This window comes from Trichechus manatus, unplaced genomic scaffold, assembly GCF_000243295.1.
Source record: "Trichechus manatus latirostris isolate Lorelei unplaced genomic scaffold, TriManLat1.0 scaffold00073, whole genome shotgun sequence".
In the NCBI taxonomy this organism is placed as follows: domain Eukaryota; kingdom Metazoa; phylum Chordata; class Mammalia; order Sirenia; family Trichechidae; genus Trichechus; species Trichechus manatus.
This window is the reverse complement of record NW_004444009.1, coordinates 9204527-9227153: the sequence shown is the minus strand read 5'-3', so window position 1 is coordinate 9227153 and position 22627 is coordinate 9204527. Positions and strand designations below refer to the sequence as shown.

General features: G+C 37.5%; 1 protein-coding gene across 8 annotated transcripts in view; it reads right to left on the bottom strand.

Moving 5' to 3' along the window:
- Positions 1 to 22413, bottom strand: part of CSDE1 (cold shock domain containing E1) — a 41162-nt gene extending 18749 nt beyond the window's left edge. Inside the window, exons 1-7 of one of the 8 annotated variants that reach the window (XM_023734892.1) lie at positions 22296 to 22385; positions 13499 to 13884; positions 11830 to 11991; positions 2995 to 3193; positions 1864 to 1973; positions 1370 to 1462; positions 644 to 741 (exon numbers count right to left, since the gene is read on the bottom strand). In XM_023734892.1, the coding sequence (XP_023590660.1) occupies positions 644 to 741; positions 1370 to 1462; positions 1864 to 1973; positions 2995 to 3193 (500 nt within the window). In that variant the 5' untranslated portion in view covers positions 11830 to 11991; positions 13499 to 13884; positions 22296 to 22385. Of the gene's footprint in view, positions 1 to 643; positions 742 to 1369; positions 1463 to 1863; positions 1974 to 2994; positions 3194 to 4830; positions 6917 to 11829; positions 11992 to 13498; positions 13885 to 22177 lie in introns of those variants that run through there. The other 7 variants (XM_004380370.1, XM_023734893.1, XM_004380371.1 and 4 more) reach the window with 7 other exon arrangements.
- Positions 22414 to 22627: the final 214 nt, after the last annotated feature.

Here is a 22627-nt window from a genome sequence, read left to right as displayed (position 1 = left end):
TTAAGCTTGATGATTTTATCTTCTCAATGTGACCTGACTTCTCTACCCCACCACTCCTGGCCAATCTGTAACAGTACCCTATCTTTCACATAAACATTTGTATCATATCTTCCAGTTTAGGTCATCCCTCCTCTCCTCATGTCTTCCATCTCTATCACCTTACAGAGATTTAAACTGATCATTACTTCCCTGTTTTAAATCCTTCAAAGATTTCTATGACCACAGGATAAAGTTCAAACTTCATCTTCCTAAGATTTGGTCAGTTCAGTGAACTCAAACTTTTGTTCGTTTCCCTAAACATGCCATGATACTTCTTCTACCTAGAATGCTTTTTTCTCATTTCCCTAGTGATTTCACACGCATCCTTTAAAACTAATCTTAAGCACTGTTGCTTCTGCAAAACCTTCACTGATCTCTACAACAGCTCCTAGAAAGCTGTGACCATGTTTTATCTTATTTCTGACACCCGGCACAGTGCCTGTTACAGAATAGACCCGCAAATGCTTAGCTGATGAATGAAAAGTGTACAATATCATGGAAATTATCTAAATTTACAAGTTAGATTTTTAACTTGCTTCAAATGTCTTAATGCAAAAATATCAAAAAGAATCACTTAGTTGGGAAAATGTAAAAAAGAACTTACTGTTTATTGTTATCAATTACAAAGTTTATTTTATCTCCGGTTTCCAGCTGAACATTCCCTTCAACATCTTCAGGGGTGTAAGTCAGATAAAACACTTCCTGTGAATTAATAAGTTATTATTACTACATTGGCAGGATGCATAGTTACTGTTTACTGTGACTTACTTACTTAAATAGCTCTTATACTGGCATTTTAAGCCAAATTTCTTAAAATTAAATGCTTTATGACAAGTAAGTTGTTTTATACATATAAACACACAGTTCCCCTCCATGGTGCTGATGACTTCTGCGAGCCCACAGCTGAGCAGCAATCCAACTTCAAAAAGCTTACACATGTGGAAGCATTTGCCCAGAGACTGTAGTTACACTTCAAAAAACGTTTTTATATAAGGCATTCCAAACAAAAAAGCTGGAGTTAGTGCTTAAAAGGAACCAGAAGGAAAAAAGAAAAAAAGGCCACCCCGCCCCACGAAAAAAGTGATTGAAAGGAGCATTTTACCTTAATATTCTAACTAAGGTCACACTTGGGCAAGCTAAGACGCTTGAAGTCCTAAGGATTTTTTTTTTTTTAAAAGTTTTTATTAAGCTGCACTAGAAGCCTTTTAGAAACCAAATTTAAAACTGATTTTACCAACTGCAGCTTACGTTTTCTATTCTGAATTTTAAAGTACGCTTATAGATCACATGGTGGATCAGGCAAAGGTTTAAGAAAAATACACAAGTTTACCCCATTACGTTCGTAGCATACACTCCCTGTTGGACTCTGACCCGGGGCAGCTGGAGATTTACTCTCTAAGTTGTGAGGAACAGCGCACACAACCTACCAGTCAAAAAAAAAAAAATTTCCATTGCTAATCATTTCAGGAGCAGCACTGTGCAATATAAACTGAATTTTAATATCCTCTATACTATACACAGGGATGCATTTTAATATGATCCACAAGAGGATGTCATGCTGCCAAGTTTCAAACTTACAGTACATAAATTCACTGTAAGCATAGATTTAGGGTTATATGTAAAAACCCAGATTGAATCTTGACCATATTTGTATCTCCGGTCAAGAAATGCCAGTGCTTCTGATAGAATTTTAAAATAGTAATTTTTATATACTATAGCTCTCTTGCGTGCAAACTGAGGTGATGGGGAGAATCTTCCTTTACTAATGTGAAAGATATGCAAATGCAGGGCCCTAAGAAAACATAAAGCATTAAAGTCACTAACTTGTCCATTCATTCGTTCTTCAGGGAGGATTTCTGGTTTTATCTTCACCAGTTTAATAGCAATGGGTTTCCCAGTCCGCCGGTCAGATGATACTTCAAATTCAACATCATCTAAAATAAAGAGCATGTATGTTTTTGGGACTAATTTTGGCAAAATGTTATCTCACCTCTAAGCCAAATTTAAGGTAACATTTGAGTTGCCTTAGACCACTGGTTTTCAAAGTGTGGTTCCTGCATTATCTGGCAGCTTAGTAGAGATGCAAGCTCTTGGGCCCCATTCAAGATCAGATCAAAGAGAAACTGTGGGAGAGGGTAAAGCAATGTGTATTTTACCAGGCCTTCCAGGTAATTCTAATAGATGCTAATGTTTGAGAACTGCTTTAGATTAATATTGCCATGTCTTTATTTTAGTTTTTACGGCATTTTACAAATACTGCAAATGATGTAACAATCATGACCTTTGGCAAGTTTTTTAACCTCTCTGTACCTCAGTTTCCTCACATCTGTAAAATGAGAATATTTCCTAACCAACAGGGTTGCTGTGAGGATTAAACAAAATGATACTCCTATCGCACTTAAGAGTATTTGGTACATAGTAAGCACTCATGTTAGCGATTATTCGGATTGCTTTCTCAAAAACAATTTAAAAACACACTGGGAACTTGTAACTTCAGTCCTTTAATAAGCGAAACATTTTCATGTGTGAAAATGTTTTTTACGGTGTCAACCAAGATGAATTTACATAAAGTCCAAGTGGTGACATTCTAAGTTTTTTTTTTTTTCCAGGTACTAAAAATAGAACATGGTAGAATAATAACTTACATATAAAAGTACAGTATTTTCATTGACTTAAAATCAAATATATAGTAAGTAAACAGTCATCATTAGGGGGAAATAACACTTACATTTCCCAAGCATCTATTATAAAAATTCTCTAAGACAACTTTTAGTCTATTAGTCCTTCATCTCTCAAAGAGACACCACCACAATAGAAACTAGGATTCTGCTAGTTTATACAGACTATTTCAATAACTGGTACAGCTAAAAGACCAAAACTATAACACTTCCAGAACAAGTTGCTAAGAGAAATTTCTTACTATATCCTTTTCAAAAGGGAGAACTGACAGATTACCTCCTACTTTTAAGTCCTGCAGGTTGCCATTATACTGTGAACAGTGGAAGAAAAGTCTAGCTTGACGTTCTGAACACTGAATAAATCCATAAGAGGTTAGAAGTTTTTCAATAACCCCAGTTTCACGCAGTGCTGCTGAAGTACCATTGGGGTACCCATTGTGTCCATTGTTGTGGAGAAGGTTTGGATCAAAGCTCATCTGTTTTAAAAAGAAAAAGAACTCAATATATACATACCTGTATATTACCTGTAGCTGTATATTATCTCCACAGCATACTAAATCTGCTTAACAAACCACTAAATCATTAGTATAAAAAGGTAAAGAAAATACAGGTAAAAAAGACAAAGGGAAGATTATGGGCTTTAATTACTGAATGTTAATTTAACTAATAAAACATTTCAGAAAAAATATTCTGGGGGAACTGCCACCAAATAAAATAGGATTTCTGGAGTTTAATATTAAAGATAAATCAACTACATAAGTAAAAATGCCTTTATGCTAATTTTAAATGACTAAAACAGCAATTTCAGAGCAAAAGTTACCAATACTCAAGAGACTGCAAACCAAACTACCAAATCTTATCGGTAAGAGATTTATTAATCCTTATTGTGAAGCTTAAAATGAAAAGAAACCTTAATACTATTTGGGAAGCCATGCATCTTGAAGGTAAATATTTAAATTAGTAGAGATTAACACAATAAAATAAACTCTATGAATACTTAATTCAAACCAGAAAATTTCAGGGTGATGCATGCATAGGTCTTTTAATGGAAGAAAATCCAAAACACACAATTAGAAAACAATAGTTTTCTAAGACAAAATTCCAAGACAGTAAATGATCTTCCACTTTAAAAAATTTCAATAATTTCACAAGTACACTTAAAGAAAACTTTTTATCTGTTCCAGACAGACTTAAAATCGCTAAATACTATATTGTTATTTCTATGATCATATAAAGCACACATAAACCCATTCTTTAGTGAAAGAAGAGCCATTTAAATGTAATGCAATGGAACAGGTTTAGGTCTGCAAATACTGTCTATCACATTGGATATTTCATTTTATCTGAGTAAAACCAAATTTTATAAGCTTAAGTGAAGCATAAAATAGGATAAAATCTCTAGCAAAGGCTAGGTCTTTACAACTAGTTTCAGAACTTTTCATTGAAAATTTGACTTACATGCATTTTCATTTAAGTGAGAAGCTGAGCATTATTAATAAAAATAATGTATTTCATTAAGAAAAAATGACTAAATTTTAAAATGATAAACCCGAGTAGTTAAACAGTATGTGGAACGGCCAAATTATGAAAATTAGACCCACCACACCTGTTTGTGGTTAAGTTCTAGTTCTCTCAAGCTAGACACTATTCTGTGTTTGACATGTATTAATTCATTTAATTTTCACAAGAGCCCACAAGGAAGTAATACTATCTCCATTTTACTACTGAGGAAACAGAGAGGTTAAATGACTTGCCAAAGTAAAATGGTAGAGCCAGGATTCAAATCAAGGTTTGCCCCTACAATCTGGGCTCTCAACCAGGGCTTCTCAAACGTAAGTTACCTGGAGATCTGGTTAAAATTAATTAAAATGGTTAACTGGGGACCTGACAGTCTCCATTTATAAGAAGTGATACCAATACCTCTGATTCTCTTTACACAATTTGAGTAGCAAGGCTCTAAATTACTAAAGTTACCTCTTAAGATTCCAGGTGAAATGCTTAGGGAAGTTAGAAAGTGAGTCTGCAGGGCATTTCAACCAAACGGAATGACCCTTGTTAATCATGCTCTTAACACAAAGCAAAAGGAGATGGGATGACTGCTTCCCTGACTTACAGATCTCTGATACGCAGGGGTCCTCTTTTGTTTTTTAGTCCCAGATGAGGTAGAAGACGAAGATAAAGGTAAAGAAAGTGAAGGAGGGACTGCAGGAGGGGGATGAGGATCTGATGACACAGTAAAAACGTTCTCCATCTCAAACAGCTGTGATAATACAGCATAATGTTTGTAACTATGGTCAGTAACAATGCACACTCGAGAGTCAACCTGTGAAATCTTTTCAGATTTACTATTAGGTCAGTTTAGCAAAATATAATTCAGTTTATCAGATTTCCATTGACATAGGAAATAAATTATAACATTAACATTACAAGGTCATACTGATATGATGTTTACTCTCTGGGAAGGGTAGCTGCTGGAATGAGACAGCTCAGCCCAATTTCTTCTCAACATGCAGCAACTTTAAATAAAATCCGATTATTCTCAATCACTATCTCCCTAAAGCAGAGTACACAAAAACCAATCCACTGGGGTGTAGGAATAAAATATTAGAACTATTTTTTTTTAAACCCAGAGATAAAAATAAGCTTTTACACGTATTTTTTTACAGAAGAGGCCTCAATCGAATCGTTATGTCATATGGTCATGTATCACATACATTGTTCAGGTATTTGAAGGGAAGAGTAGACAACTCCACAAGAGGTTGACCATGATGCCCTCACTCATTCATTTGCTTTCAGCATATTATAGTTTATACCTGTCCGGTTTAAGTGGATGTACAAATTTAGTTATCTAGTTTAACTAAACTCTCCTTACAAATAGACAAATGGTTGAAAAAGGTTCCCGCAGAACCTTACATGGATGATAATGCTAATAATTCAAGGACAAGTAAAGAAGTGCCTGGGAGAGCTGACACTTCTATCCCTACGACTAGTTCTTCATCCTCCACATTATGAAATAAATAACCATCTAATCAGATCTGACAAATATACCAAAAAGTTAAGATCAAGTCTATGATGTCAATTTCTATTAGTAGCAATAAAACATACTGAATATATTGTCCCTTGAGATATTAATTCATGATAGTATGAAGTTTCTTAAACACTTAAAAATAGTGGCAGTACATGCTCAAACTTTTTACTGACAAACAATATGATCAAACTAATTTGAAGACCACTATTCTAGAATACTTAGATCCTGACGTTCAAGCTGTGCTCTTTCATGTTTAGACTGTAGTTCTTATTACTATAAAAATAAGAACACAAGTATGACTTATCGTACTTAGGCCCCAAACCAAACATACTGCCGTTGAGTCAATTCTGACGCAGGGACCCTATAGGACAGAGTACAATCGCTCCAGTGTTTCCAAAGCTGTAAATCTTTATGGAAGCAGACTGCCACATCTTTGTCCCACCGAGCGGATGGTGGGTTTGAACCATCAACCTTTCCGTTAGCAGCTAAGCACCTTTAACCACTGTGCCACCAGGGCTCAGAAAGCAGCAAAACAAACCTATATTCTCAAGACTTCAGTCCTAGTACACATCCCTGCAGGCAGGAAATAAGGATCCTGTTTTTCTCACTCTAAGGAAAAATGAATCAGAAGGGCTTACAGCAAGCACTTCCTTCTAAAACTAATTTATTCCCCAACAAAGGTGCCGGAATATAGGCTGTATTGCTGCTCTTGAGTCTCATCTCAATCCTAACTGTATATCAAAACACTGCTGAAAAAGTGTTTTTCCCCTTCTCAGAAACTGCTGGCCTGAGCTCTCTTTCCTTAGCCTTTTTCGAGTTGGGGCTTTCCTCCCCAATACCCAAACGAGAAACATATACCACTTAATTTTAAATAAGACAACACAGTAACACATTTTCAGTTAAAGAATTTCTGATAATATGGATAAACTATGCTTTTTCTGGCATTGTTAATTATTTCATATGGTCATGTGTCACATTTAAGTAAAGCAGTACCATTAAACAAAACAGAAGTTCATGACAAAAATGATACAAAAATAGATGTCCAATGGAAAAAGTAGATAGCTTCACAAAATCCTTATTTATAAAAAATTAAGATATAAGAAGGCACCCTCCCCCAAAAGGGGTGGTGCAAAAGACCAGTATATAAATGTTATCTGGCATCTTTTAATAGGTGGAGAGGAAAAAAAAAAAAAAAAAAAAATCAATTTAGCCCCTCACTTCACAGCCTATAAAAAATATAATCCAGATAGACTGAGTTAAATGCCTGAAATATTAAAAAACATATGCTTATATTTATAAAATTTTTGGAAGGGGGTTTTTCTAGGTTTTAATTCAACGGAAAACATCGCAGAGAATCAAGATTAGATTACATAAAAAGCACAAACTTTTCTACTTAAACCTACGGAAAACAAATATAATATAAACACATCAATGTATTATTAAAGAATTTAAGCAAATCAATAAGAATTAAATGACGGGAATATAAGCCCTTTAAGGGCAGGGACTTTTTGTTCAAAGCTAAATCCCTAGACCCTAGACAGAACTGTATCTGGCACATAGTAGGCACTCTATTTGTTAAATTATTGAAAGACACGAAGACAAATCAGCAAAATATAAACAAATAAATCTTTAAAATCACTGAACACAAAACATTTGAAAAATTTCAATTTTGGCAATACTCAAAAATATAGATAAACCAGATTAATATTATTCATATATCAAAATAGAAAAGATAAAAGACTTAAAAAAATATCAAGGAAGTGGGCTAAGAACAAAATGCTCATACACTTTTATGGTAGAAAACTTGTACAACCTTTATGAAATGCAATTTATCAACATGTATCAAAATATGGAGATCTTTTTCTTAATTCCACTGCTGGAAAACTATCCTCGGGAGATCTGAAATGTGGACAAGGTTTTATGCACAGTATGTTCACTGTAACATTTTAATAACAAATTTCTGGAAACAAACTCAAGTTTAACACTGCTTCAAGAACTTACAATTATGTAGTCATTAGAAAGGATGCCTGAAAATGCTTACGCTATAATATGAAATAAAAAAATTGTTTATACAGTATGATTTCAACTCTATTTTAAAAATACAGACCAGAAGACAGACTCATTTAACATTCACAGATGAGAAATCAAGCTCACTGTCTAAGGGCAGAGAGCTAAAAATGGTATAGATGAGTACGGAATCCAGTACTGACTCTATGGGTCATACCGTTAACCACTGCCTAATTCATTAAACCAGTATGCACATGCCTACTATGCATCAACACTGATCTAGGTTCTGTTGATACACTGTTGTTGTTAGGTCGGTTCCAACTCACAGTGATCCTATGTACAACAGAACGAAACACTGCCCGGTCCTGCGCCATTCTCACAATTGTTGAGCCCACTGCTGCAGCCACTGTGTCAGTCTGTCTTGTTGAGGGTCTTTCTCTTTTCCACTGACTCTCTACTTTATGAAGCATGATGTCTTTCTCCAGGGACTGATCCCTCCTGATAACGTGTCCAAAGTATGTGAGACTAAGTCTTGCCATCCTTGCTTCCAAGGAGCATTCTGCCTGTACTTCTTCCAAGACAGACTTATTCATTCTTTTGGCAGTCCATGGTATATTCGGTATTCTTCGTCAACACCATAATTCAAAGGCATCAATTCTTGGTCTTCCTTATTCACTGTCCAGCTCTTGCATGCATATGAGCTAACGGACAACACCACAGCTTGGGTCAGGAACATTAGTCTTCAAGGTGACATCTTTGTTTTTTAATACTTTCAAGAGTCTTTTGCAGCAGATCTGCCCAACGCAATGCATTGTTTGATTTCTTGATTACTGCTTCCATGGGTGCTGATATGGATCCAGGTAAAATGAAATCCCTGACAACTTCAATCTTTTCTCCGTTTATCATTATGTTGCTTATTGGTCCAGTTGATGAGTAGGGAACAAAACAGACACAACTCCTTAACCTCAGAGAACTTATTAGATTTTGTATCTTCTTCTACATTATTTACTTTTAAAACGAGAAAAAAGTCATTAACAAAGCTAATCTCTTTTAATAAAAGCTGAATTGGAAAGAATTTCAGGTCAAGTTTAAACCATTCTAATAAGAAAAAAAAATGAATCAAAGTTCCCTGTACTGGAAGTCAAAAGACTTGCTTTTAGTCCTGGTTCTTTCATTAAGTATGGCCTTGCCAAGTACTTTTAACTTCTCTGGGATTATTTCCTCAAATGTAAAGTGAGGACCTGAGTGGTTTCCAAATCCTCTTGGGGAAAAAAAAAAAAAATCAAAATTCTATAATTTGCATTTTCTTCTTACAACCTCAAGATTTTTTTTTGTTTTTGTATCTAGTCTCTGCCTGAGTTCTTCTAACAAGGAATTACCTTGAAATAGACTGTAGGAGAGACAGATTTTGAAAATTGCTCTCTATTCCTAATCTAACTATAATACTCCCATAACTTCCACTGGTCTTTTTGCCTTTCTGAAGGCAACAGCTTTGTCCTGGTTGCTATCTTTGGATATGGAGTCCTGGGTGGCATGAACAGTTAAGCACTCAACTACTGCTGAAATGTTGGCAGTTCAAATCTACCCAGAAACACCTCAGAAGACAGGCCTGCTGATCTGCTTCTGAAAGGTCACAGCCTTGAAAACCTCATGGAGCAGTTCTACTCTGCATACATGGGGTTACCATGAGTCGGAATCGACTCCACAGCAATGAACAATAAAACAATTATTCATTAAAGTGTATTTCACTACTCTTACACTTTGATCAATACACAGTACTCAGTGACTATGTCTCTTGATTCTGTAGACTTAAGTTCAGTAACTTTGCATAACTTAAAAAATTCTCAGATCTTTTCTTAATTAACCACATCAGTCAAAGTAGGCTTTCTCCTTTCGGTACTTCTATTAACTGATCTTTTGTTCCTAAATACCAAACTATAATCTAATGCTTTTAAATTTCATTCTGTTGTTTAACCTGGAGTTCCAATTTAGAGAGATAATTTAAAATTATTCAGTTTTATATAGTCTATCTTTTAAGCATTCTTCTATGGTCTATATTAAGACCTATCTCACAGGATTATTGTTTGGTTAAATGAGTTGCTTCATATAAAAAGCCTAGAATAGTGCTTTATTAGCACATAAGGACTCACGTAACTATTTGTCATTAGATCTTTGTTTGAAAAGGGCTGGGCAAAGATATAATCTGGCAGTATACACCTTGAAACCTCTTTAAAAAATAGTCTGTTAACCAATATCTTTTAATAATTATTTAACCAGATTAAAAGTTACCTAACTCATTATAGGTTCCTAGGTGGCACAAATGGTTTGAGCTTGACTACTAACCTAAAGGTTGGTGGTTTGAACCCATCCATCAGCACTGTGGAATGAAAGGCCTGGCGATCTGCTTCCATAAAGACTGCGGCCAAGAAAACCCTACAGAGCAGTTTTACTCTGTAACACATGAAGTTACCATGAGTCGGAATCAACCTGTTGGCAATGGGTTTGGTTTTCCAGTTTTAACTTCAACCTACATTTCTCCATATTGACCATTATACTATCATGATATACTCTGTCAAATGTCCTTATTGAAAAGTCACGTTTTTTACTCACTAGCTCCTGGATTTTTGCTATGGTCAGAGAGCAAATTCCATAGTTCCCACCCCGACTTTGAAAAAATCAGGACATTTACAGTTCCTGACCATGTTGTTGCTGGGTGCGGCCGAGTCGACTGCAAGTCATAGCAACCCCATGTGACAGAGTAGAACTGCCCCATAAGGTTTCCCAGGCTGTAATCTTTACAGGAGCAGATCACCAGGTCTTCCTCCCATGGAGCTACTGGGTGGGTTCGAAGCGCCGACCTTTCCGTTAGCAGCAGAGCACTTAACCACTACACCACCAGGTCTCTTTTCCTAGCCAAAGGTCTAGTTACACTTTTACCTTCTCACTCATCTGGGCTTTAAGTTTTCTCTTAATATTTCTGCTATGCTTGCCAGTGTGAAAATTATCTTCAGCGGAAAAACTGGAAGCACAACAGGGATTTCCTAGCTTTGCCTTTGCCTTTTGTCAACTCTGAGGAGCTCTGGTGATGCTCAGCTGCTACCCAAAAAAGGTCAGTGGTCTGAACCCACCAGTTGCTCCTCAGGAGAAAAGATGTGGCAGTCTGCTTTCATAAAGATTACAGCCTTGGAAACCCTTTGGGGCAGTTATACTCTTTTCTATAGGGTGTTATGAGTCGGAATCCACTCGACGGCAACTTTAGATTTTTTAAAGTCAACTTCAAGTCTTAGTCAAAACACTCACCAAAGCAATCCCAATTTTCACACGCCAAACAAACTTTTTATAAGTCTTATTCTTCCTTGCCATTTTTAAGGTTCTTTTGTATTTATTTATTCTTTCTTATGTACTAATTCTACCATTTTTATAGAAGTCTCCTTTAAAATATGGAGTTCTACTGTACTACCAAATGCCCATTTTAATTAAAATAATTCACAACTGTACAATCAGAGCATGTTTTACTGCTTATACTCACCCTGTGAGTTAATCTCCTTGTGAGATGTGATCTACCATGTATAACTTAATTTTTAGACAGCTAGTGTGAACATGGGGTCACCATGAGTAGGAATCAACTCGCTGGCAACAGATTTGTTTTGTTTAGGGTGAATACAGGTATTTTTATTTATATATTTTAAAACTGCACATGGCAAACTAACATTCAGAATATGAAGATTAAGCTAAACTAAAACTACTTTTAGTTTAAATCTATTTCAACAAGGCATGAAACTGAAATGATATACAAGCCTTAGCTTCTGGTCTTTTACCCTTTTGAATAATAAACACAAAACTGCAATTTCAATATGCATTATCTTCCCCACCTAATCCAACAGAATTGATAACAATCAGTCTAAAATTACAAAAAGAAAACAGGAAATAGGAAGAAACAAATAGAAAAAATAAATGGTACAACAATAACCTTAAAATTAAGTAACTTGAGTGTCTATTTTTAAAAATGGTGACAGAAGATGACCCTTTAAGAATGATCCATTTTCATTCCTCTGAAGCATTTTAAAAAAGATTTACCACCAATTTCTCCTTGAAATTATCTTCTTTGTCAGATTACACTCCCCTGAATTCTTCTATTTCTTTTAACATTCTCTTCATTGGCTCCTCTTCCTTTATTACCTAGAAACTGATGACATCTTGCTGAATTCCAAGCCTTTATTTATACTCATTTTAGAAAATCTATAAAGATTAAAAAGGAAAATTGCACTTCATAATCCTATCCCCCCTCAAAGATAGCCACTGTCTAACATTTCATTCTAGCGTATCTTCTTATAGTTCATATCACCACCTAATGAACACAACAGACTTCTGGAATATACTTTTAGCAAGTCCTAAACTTCCCTATTCCTATGAACAACAAAGATTTCTACCTTGGACACCTGAATACACTAACTCAATTCCCTCCAGGCTCATCTTCCCATTCAACTGGTTACCAAGTCCTATCACCTATCACCTCCACCACAGAAATACTTAGTCATCCCCTCCATCCGCCATTCCTTCTCCTATATCTTAGCTTCTACCTTCCCTAGACTCTATTCATTACTTCCTAACAGGTCTCAAGTTCAGCCTATCCCTCACAAATGGCAGAATTTATCTTTTAAAGACACAGTTCTGAATACACTATTATTTTAAAATCTGAAGAAATAAAATTACCTCATTTTTGAGGGAAAACAGAAAGAAAACATTAAGCTCTTGCTTAGAAACATCTGACAGCTTTCCTACAGAATAAAGCCAAATATACTGGGCCAATCAGAATCTGATTCCAGCAAGCCTCATTTTCCAGTTAGTCTCCCAACCTCACAGAACTGTGTATCCTCTACTCTGTTCATAATAGACCTCTCAATATATATCATGTAGTTTCAGACCTCCCTGAACCTACTCATTCTGTTACCTGTCTCTCTCTTCCAGAAGGCTGTTGTCCCTCTTAATTGCTATTTAGCTTCACATACTGCTTCTCTGCAGGCTTCCTTTTCCCTCCTTCCAAAAGAATGAAGTGCTCCTTCAGTTATATTTTCTTAGCACTTTATGCACACCTCTACTTAGCCTATTATTAAAGTATTTTGTAATAAATTGTTCTAAATCGTAAGTCTATTAACATCTTATTATTATATTTCAGCACTAGCAATGTCTGACAATACAGTAAACAAGTCATTCATTCACAAATATGCACTGAATACCAGCTAGTCACAGGCACATAGATACTGGATATAAAGCAAGTTCCCTCCCTCAAGAAGCTAACATTTGGAGAAGAGAAAAGGAAACAGGGACTGGTGGGAGGAAGACAGAAACAGAGATATCCGTACCAAATGTTACCCAGGTTACCAAGACCCCAGTACAAAGACTGGAAAGGGCATTCCTATGTGCAACCCTAACTTCTAAGTAATACAGATGGAGTTTCTCTTTCTAAGAGACTAATACATCAAAAGAGATCAGTATATACTAATACTAAATATAATCTTGTGTGAAAATCCCATGGTTTTGGCCATAATGTCCTAACAAGAGACAAAAAAAAACAAAAACAAAAAATAATCTAGTGTTGATACTTTCGTATTAGTTGAAAATACAAAAATTGTTTTCAGACTACCTTTAGAAGAAAACAGATTACGAAGATTTTCTATTTGACCAAATAATTAGGAAGTTAAGAATTACAAAATCGATTATACACCATAGGAAACTACAAACCCACCTCGCAGCGATAATCAAATATTGCACTTTCAGTAGTATTTGCTGATTCTTCTTTTCAGCGCACGTTTCAAAGGATGAAAGTTGCTAGTATTAAAAAAAGAGCGAGAGAAAAATGATCTATCAAGCTAATAAAGAAAACAACTGCTGCTGCACCGGGCAATCTCACAGTACAGCACTGAAGAAAACAAAGACTACTAGCAGCGTTGGGAAGTGCTCTTTCAAAGCTGTTGAGTAGGCACAAACTTCTTGTTTCAGATCAAGTGTTGTGTCTTCAACTTAAGTGTACTCTTCTTTGGTCTTGTTAGTTGTTACGAGGTTTGTTTCTTGCCTGATCTGAACTTGAAGCAGCAGTTTCAGGTGGTAAAGTCTGTTCTGTTACACTTCATACTAGGAAAAAAAAAACAATGAAGATCTTAAATATAACTTATATACAAGAATCAGCGGCAGAGGGTAGGAGGAGGGGTGGACTCATTTCATTAATTTAGAATCACTGGTCAAGCAAGTAATGCAGGAAACTTGGAAGCACACTCATTTGATGTTATTTGCACAATGTCTCCAGTGGTAATGAACATCTCCTATGGTATCATAAAGACAAGATACGAAAATTATTTCACAGTTCTTACTGACTCCTGCACCAAATTAAGCTCTTAGTTACAGAGATTTTAGCTTAATATTCAATTTACTATAAGCATTTTAGAAGCACCTAGCACTGTGTTAGGTACTGCAAAAAATGTAACAAGCTCCTGCCACCAGGGCCTTTACAATCTTGCTGAGAAATTATACCTGGAGAAAAACCAAAACACAGGATGAAATGCCGAAATTTAACTGGTTCAAATAATATGTGGGTACCTACCATGCCACATACCGTACTAGAAACACTTATTGTTAACACTGTACATGCATGGAAGCAACAGAGTATAGTCAGAGAAAGCTCTTAAGGAATAGGAGGAATCTGAGCCGAAGCTGAGAAACAGGCAAAATTTAAAGAGAAAGGAAAAAGTTGAGCATTCTAGGCAAGAAATATCACATAAGCCAAGACAGAGTATGCCACTAACGTTCACTGAAATAAAGAAACCACGTATTGTATGATTTTCTATCTTGGCATCAAGTGAGGTTTACTGCACAAATGACTATGGCACCGAGTGTAACTTGTTGTTCCAGCGGAAATCAATAGGCTAGCCTAGCCAGAACAGAGGACTGGGTTAAAGAAAAAATGGGATATGTGGCATGACAGATGTAGTAGAGCCAGATTATGAAGCATTTCAACTTAAAATGTAACAGAGTCACAGTTCTTCATGAAATGTTAAGTCTTCAAATCTTGCTGGCGATGACTCAGTGAAGGAAACAAGTATCATTCGAACTGTTACAGTAAATAGAAATATCTATAGAAGAGAAACAAAAACAGAATGAAGAGAGATGGGAAAAGAAATGAAATATTTATAAATAAAATCACAGAATCCCACTTTATATTAGCTATAAAATAAATGATTATCTTGTGCTGTGACTCAAGGGTGCTGTCAACTAAAATGATTTATATGGGTAGAAAAAGATGGATTTGGTTTTAGACGTGCTGAGATGATGGATGGTACCATAAATCCTGCAAAAGCTGGAACCTGTGTTAAGGCGGAAATGTGAAATTTATTTTCCACTAAAATGAGTGTTTCTATCACTGCACCTTGTCAAACATGGAAAACTTGCCAGATACCACATAACAAGGCAGACCCCTTGAGTTCGTGATCTCTTCCGGCTCTCACAGATTTCACTGTATATTTATTTGAAAAATATCAAGAGCTGGGGAAATAGTTAAGATTAAGAGAGGGCAATCAATTCCAATCACTGATACTTACTGGTAAAATGCCACGAACAAGTTATTTAACCTCGTAAGTTTCAGTTTCCTCATGCAAAATGAAAACTCAGTAACAGCTGATCTACGGCCATTTTCTGTATTTAACGTTTCATGATTCTATATTGATACTTCAAAAATCAGATATCATACTAGCCCAATCTTTCAACTTTATTTAGATCATTTTCCTATTACCCAGACTAGAAACTTCTTAGGGCAATGATTCTCAAACCCGGCTGCACATTATAACCACACGGGAAGCTTTAAAACTATATTTATGTCCAGTCCTTATCCACAGAGTGATTTAACTAGCCTGAAGACAGACCACTTCCTCAGTAATTTTTTATTCTTCCCTGTCCTTCATCTCACATCCACTGTTGCAAGTCTCAATGTTTCCTATCTTTTTTACTCATCTCTTGTCCTAAACGACACTATATTTTAGTCCAGGTATCTAACATATCTGTGAACTTCCAGAGTCAAACCTTTCTAATTTGTTACATTAACACTATCAGACTGATTTATCTAAAATTTCAATTTCATCTCCTCTCCACTGCCCAAAAATCTTCAATGATTTTTCCACCACCCTAGAGGTTCTCAATCCTGACTGCACATGCAACTACCTGGGAAACAAACAAACAAACAAACAAAAAAATCAAAGCCTGGGTCCCACCCCCAGAGATTCCAGTTTAACTAACACTAGGTTAAGTCCCCCACCACTCATCTGTCAGTCTGTCGTACTGTGGTGGCTTGCATGTTGCTGTGATGCTCGAAGCTATGCCACTGTTACTTCAAATACCAGCAGGGTCACTCATGGTGGACAGATTTCAGCGGAGCTTCCAGACTACGACAGACTGGGAAGAAGGACCTGTCGACCTACTTCTGAAAAAACTGGCCAGTGAAAACCTTATGGATAACATTCCGGTAAAGTAGAGAGTCAGCAAAAAAGAGGAAGACCCTTAAGGAGATGAGTTGACGCAGGGGCTGCAACAATGAGCTGAAACATATCAACAATCCTGAGGATGGCGTAGAGCAGTATTTCATTCTGTTGTGCATGGAGTCACTGAGTTTGAACTGACTTGATGGCACCTAACAGCAACAACAGGTTAAGTCCCAGGAGTCTGCGGGTGGCACATATCGTTAAGCACTCAGCTACTAACCAAAAGGTTGGTAGTTCCAATCCACCCAGAGTCCCTTAGAAGAAAAGCCTGGTGATGTACTTCGGAAAGATGACAGCCAATGAAAACCCTATGGAACAGTTCAACTCTGAAACACATAGGGGTGCTATGACACGAAATCGACTCAACGGCAATTGGTTTCTGGTTTCCATTAGTTTAGGTACCAAGCATTTTTTTTTTTTTTTAAAACGCTTTCTTACAGGTGTTTCTAATTTGCAGTCAATGTTAAGAAGCACTATTCTAGATGTCTCTAGTCTACCTTTCCATCTTTACCTTTTATTACCTTTCGACTCTCCCAAACAAGTCAATTCCTTCTCCTAATCCTTGAACACAACCCTTGGGAGACTACTGAATTCTTTCCACAAAAATATAATTTTGTCATTTTCAAGGTGACAAAAAGGCTTTCTTGACAGCAGACTCCGTACCTTCTTCTCTTAATTCCTGTAGCACTCACTCCCTGCATTTATTTTAGTACCAAATCATTTTCACACTCTGTTTACTTCATGTTTATGCACCTTGTTCCCCTAATTATATTTCAATTTTTTTCAAGTTTGTCTTTATCACACCCCTCTTTAGCACCTAACCCAATGCTGCTAAACTTAACCACAGTAGAAACTAATACAGCAAAACAGGCTATCCCTAACAGCCAAAAGGACATTACAATTCAAGTTTAGACAACTTTTAAAAGAATATGTTTTGGTTAACTGTATAAAGTCTTCATTATTCAATCAAGAAATAATTATCTCTTCTTTTCAAAATACAGACGTGGTATACTGATTTTAACATAAAACCTTAGGTCCATTTATGGACTTATAGAATTCAGGATTGTTACCTGATAAAACAGGTGAGAAACTTATGAAAATGCCAAGGACACGGCTATATATACAATGGGAAAAATACTAAGAACTTATTTTGAAAAACTTGAACTGGGTTAACCAGTTATTATGTTAAAAATTGTCAAGCTTGTCATTTAGTAACACACAAATAAGGGATTTCTAGACTCTAAAAGCTGGCATATTGCTGGAGCCTTGGGCACTAATGAGATCTAAACCCACTGCCTTCATTCAAATCGATTTGGACTCATAGTGACCGTACAGAACAGCGTAGAACTGCCTCATAAGGTTTCCAAGAAGCAGCTGGTGGATTTGAACTGTCAACCTTTTGATTAGCAGCCGAACACTTAGCCACTGCACCACTGGGCCTATTAGGAGCTATTAAAGCTCAAACAACCAACCAATGATCATGAATAAGTGAGAGTGGCTGCATTTGTTTCACAAGTATCTTCACAGCTATGAGATTTCTAAGATAAACTGAACAGTTTTCAATCAAATAACACTAAAAGCTTTCAAGACACCAGTACTGTATTTCAATAAAACTGGCTGTCCACTTAAGCCGGGATCATTAACATTCATCGGTGATACTGACAACTTTTCTTGGGTCAATCCTCTGAGTAAGTACATCCCCTTACCCCCCCCCCCCAAAAGCCAGACGTTTCTTAAATCACAATCAAGAAACTAAGTAACAACGTAAATGGGGATCTGACAGTCTCTGATTGCTAAGTAATCAACTCATTTTTCCTTTGGTCAATTTGGAAACAGTTATCACTGCTTGTCAAATATCAACAATTATGTTATTCTGTTTTAGAAGTCAAAGCTAATTCCTTTACTTGAAGTGATAATCAAAATCGTTATTCCCTATTCATCTGTCTTAAAATTATCACCACCTGTTTTGTTATTTACTGTCTCCCCCAGTTTACTACTTTATCACAAAGGCCTAGCAGGAAGCACTAAGTATTTGCTGAATTACCACAAACTGAATTACTACACTTGCATTACCAGTAATTTATCTACAATGTATCACGTTACTCATTTTAACATTCTGGCAAATTATTCTGAAAGTCTGTATAGCACTCATTTGAGGGAGAATGTTAATGAAAGGTTAAGTCAATCTACAGAAATCTCCCCACCTACCCCCACTTCCTTCAGGGAATTTCGTCTGGGAAGAAAAGCAAAAACCCAAAAAAGCAACACTGGACTGAAAAGGTTCTCTATTGGCTGACATGTCCTTGCCCTGTAGCAAATTTCAGAGGGGGAGGAAAGGAGAAGAGTTGACTAAGAATAACATTCTTGCCTTTACTTCCCAGTTCCTATTTCTTGATGTATTAACTCAAGACAACTTCAAATACATTCATGTTTTGCTATAACCTGTATAAGTGAGGTGCTAAACAAATTTTAATTCACTTTTACTTTAGAATCTAAGGTAAATGATAAAGTTTGGATAATTCACCAACTTAAAAAATCTGAGTCATCACCTGTTGTGCTGAAATAAAAAAAAATCAAATTGATGCAACTATCTTTTGTATCTGTTTAGTAAAAACAGTTTTACTGGGTTATTATCTGAACAAGGAATTTTGGTAGTAATGTATTTAAAACTATATATCCATCTATCACTTTTTACATACTTTGAAGTAGGACAAATGCCAGTGAGGGAAGTTGAAGAAATGTTCCAGACATAAAATCTGAGAACAGTACAGACCAGCACCGTTCAACAGAAACATGTAATTTTAAATATTCTAGTAACCATGTTAAAGTTAAAAAAAAAAAAGTGAAATTTAAGAATATTTGACTTGATTAAATATTTCTCATTATCATTTTCACATGAATCAATATAAAAAATTAGGATTTTTACATTCTTCAAAATCTAGTATTTCATTTTCTAATTACACCACACTTTAATTTGGCCTAGTCACATTTCAAATGCTTAACAGCCACGGGACAGGTGACAGGCAGCTACCATGCAGGGCAGCGCAGGTATGGACTGAAGAAAACCAAACAACCTGTTACCTTTAAGTCAGATTGAGACTCATAGTGACCCTACAGTTTAGAGCTGAACTGCCCCATAGGGTTTCCAAGGCTGTAATCTTTACGGAAACAGATGGCCACATCTTTCTCTCATGGAGCTGCTGGTGGGTTTGAACCACTAACCTTTTGCTTAGCAGCCAAGTATTTAGCCACTGCGCTACCATGGCTCCTTTTAGATGGAAGAGGGAACAATAAAGGGAATGGAGTGACCAATAAAGCAATAACAAATGTTAAGACCCTTGGGCAAAGATTTTCATTGATAAAAGGAGGCAGTATCTAGCATAGACTTAACCACAGAGGAGTTTATAGTTATTAAAGTGGAAAAACAGAAGTGAAAATAATCAGCTATGTACTGGCTGTGGATGCAAACCAATGGATGATAGCATACATGTGCAATATGAAAAAACTGCTGATCAGTTCGTTTTCAACTACACACTAATGATTCACCTCAGCATAAAAGAGCATAATATAAAAATGCTCCAAAAATAAAATTACCACACAATAATTCTGAACAACTGCCTAGGGTATGTTCAGTTTAAAACACCTAATGAAACTTGTTGCACAATGGAAACCTGCAAGAATTCTTCAAGCTTGGCAACAGTATGAACTGAAAATAAGTTTTGTATTGTTTTATTTTTTAACTAGGTACTCACACATGGAAGTGGAAAACACTCTAATATTAAGACAAAGGAATTGTTTTTTACCCTATTTGGGCAGAAGGGATTTAACAGCAAGAAATAACGGGATTTAAGTAAACAAGTTGAATATTACACCCTCACCACAACAGTTTCACCACTTCTAGCTGTAATTCTCCATTATGGAAAATCCTAGAAGTTTTAACAGCTCTTACAATACTTTGGGTCAAAGATCTCAAAGTGATTCCTCCTTTGTTGTTTTTGAAAAGACAAAGTTCAGAAGGCAAATAAATGCTTTGTGTTGATTCAGCCAAGATCAAGATTTTTATTTCATTTTGTAATATAGTTCTAAAATTCAACTCCTTAAATATCTGTCCAAACAGCATTTCCATGTTTCAACTACCTTGTCAAAAGTATGATCCCGCATGGTCTAAGTGTCTCTACGTGGGGGGGAGGGAGAATACAGGCCGGGCTAAAGCAGATAGAAAAGACAGCATTTGTCAGCTTTGACACTCTCAATTTTGATTTGCTAGTTACTTACTAGAATTTTCAACCACACTCATTAAAGGTCACACTTGCTAAAACAGAACTTATCTACAAAAAAAAAGGAAAGCTATCTTCTGTGCCTCAAATACTTTACTTTTCAACTCAGCTGCTATAAATACTCATCTCAACAGTAAACATCCAGAGCAGCTGCAACATCACTCAAACTACTACCATCTCTTTTATTTAGTGTCTGGGCTAAAAGGAAACAAAAACAAAGTTTTATGACTCAAGTATACGGCTATTCAAGTATAAAAACCTCCTTCTTACCCACATCAAAGATATAGCCATTATTGATTAGTACCAAAAGAACAGCAAGGGCCCTCAATGTAGTACTGAAAATTCTAGAAATTCAAAATAAAAATTACTCAGCATTTCCATATAGAATAACATATTACTGGACTATAACTTGGAACCTACATTTTAAAAAGGTGGTTGCTCTGGCTGAGGGCTGCCAGTTCATACTGGCCCGATAAAAATCTAAGGCTCTCAAAGGAATAGCTACCACAGTGCCTCTGAGCGTCCTCCCTCCCTCTCTGCCCTATTTAAAGGGTACCGAATTCTTTTACTCATTTTAGGTGCAAAAGAAGGAAATTACCTTGCCCAACAACGTTCAGATTTTTGTGTCTGCAGACTAAAGCCTGTTTTGGGGAGCGCTCCCTGCCTCACTGGTGAGTCAAGCAGGAAAGGAGACACGGGCGTTTCTAAAGGAAAATCATGTGGCTCTTAAGAACCGTGGCACTAAGATTTCGTACTCTAATGATGAAAATCTCGAACGTGTCTCCAACCAGGGCTCTGAAACACTAACTCCGAGTAGAATGACGAAGCCAGGCTGTTCACTGCACAATGTGGGACAGGCGCTTGCACCATAAAAGCCAGTGGAGGTAGCAGGGAGGACTCCACGGAGCTCTCACACCGCTCGCCCTTTCCCCAGGAAAGAGGAAAGGTACCTTGTGCTTCAATGATTAGGGGCTGGTTCCCTTTCTCAAAAAGCTGAGGGGGAGGCGATACGTGGATAGCTGGGATAGCTCAAGGTGAGTACAATAAGGATGCCAATTCTACCGCGCTACCATGCCAGACGTGGCAGGGGAAAGGAGGTGTCCCCGAATAGTTCCTCTAGACCGAGTGGGGGTGTCCGTCCCTACACAAAGGAGGAGCCACTGCCGCACTGCGCTCTGGTACTCGTAATCAGATCCCCAGGCAGGTAACGGCCAGGAAACTATAGTGTCCAGAGTCAGTAGGCCCCTCTCCTCTACCTCCGGCGCTTTCAGCTTCACACAAAGGACCGCGCCACCACCCCCTCGCCCCGCCCGCCGGGATTTGTAGTTCCCGTTTCCCCGCCAAGCCGCAAAAGGGAACCGGCCAGACTACAGCTCCCAGCAGCCTCCGCGCCCGAGCCCCGCACCCTCCGCCTCCATCTTGGCTGCAGTCGGAGCTTCCATTTTTCGCACCCTCCCCCCACTTTAGTCACCACTACCACCACCACCACCACTGCCGCCACCGCCACGGCACCCGCCTGGCCTCAACTTCTCGCTTCAGTTCTGTGGTCTGACGTGAGGCCAGACAGTACGGGAGAAGTGTACAAAAACCCGAGGCAGGGATCCTGGGTGTGATCTTCCTTACCCGGAGCTCTAGGAGTTCCCACTCTGACTCAAAAGTCTCTCCCGTTAGTCTTAGTCTTATCTTCCGCTCTTAGGCTGGCTTCTTGCTACCCTCAATTGGATGCCGAGGTCGTACTCACCCCAACAGCTCAGCGCCCCCTCTCCAGCGCCGCCATAAGCAGCACGGCCCGGTACGTAGGAATATATCTCGCTTCTCTCGCGAGAGTTGCGGCCTCCGAGCGCGTGCACAGGAAGGGGGAGGGTTAGCGTACTGCTAATACGCTTGCGCACGAGGGCTGAGTGACGCCTACCAGTGCGCTGCGCTTAACCATAACCGAGATGATGGCGAAATTCATCTGGTTTCCCTCCCCCAAGTACTGCGGGAAGCAATCCGGGTGTTTACAGACTCCGCTGGGACGCAAGGGGCGAGGTTGCGGGTGACTTTCGGCGTCTATGGTCTTCGCAAGCCTGA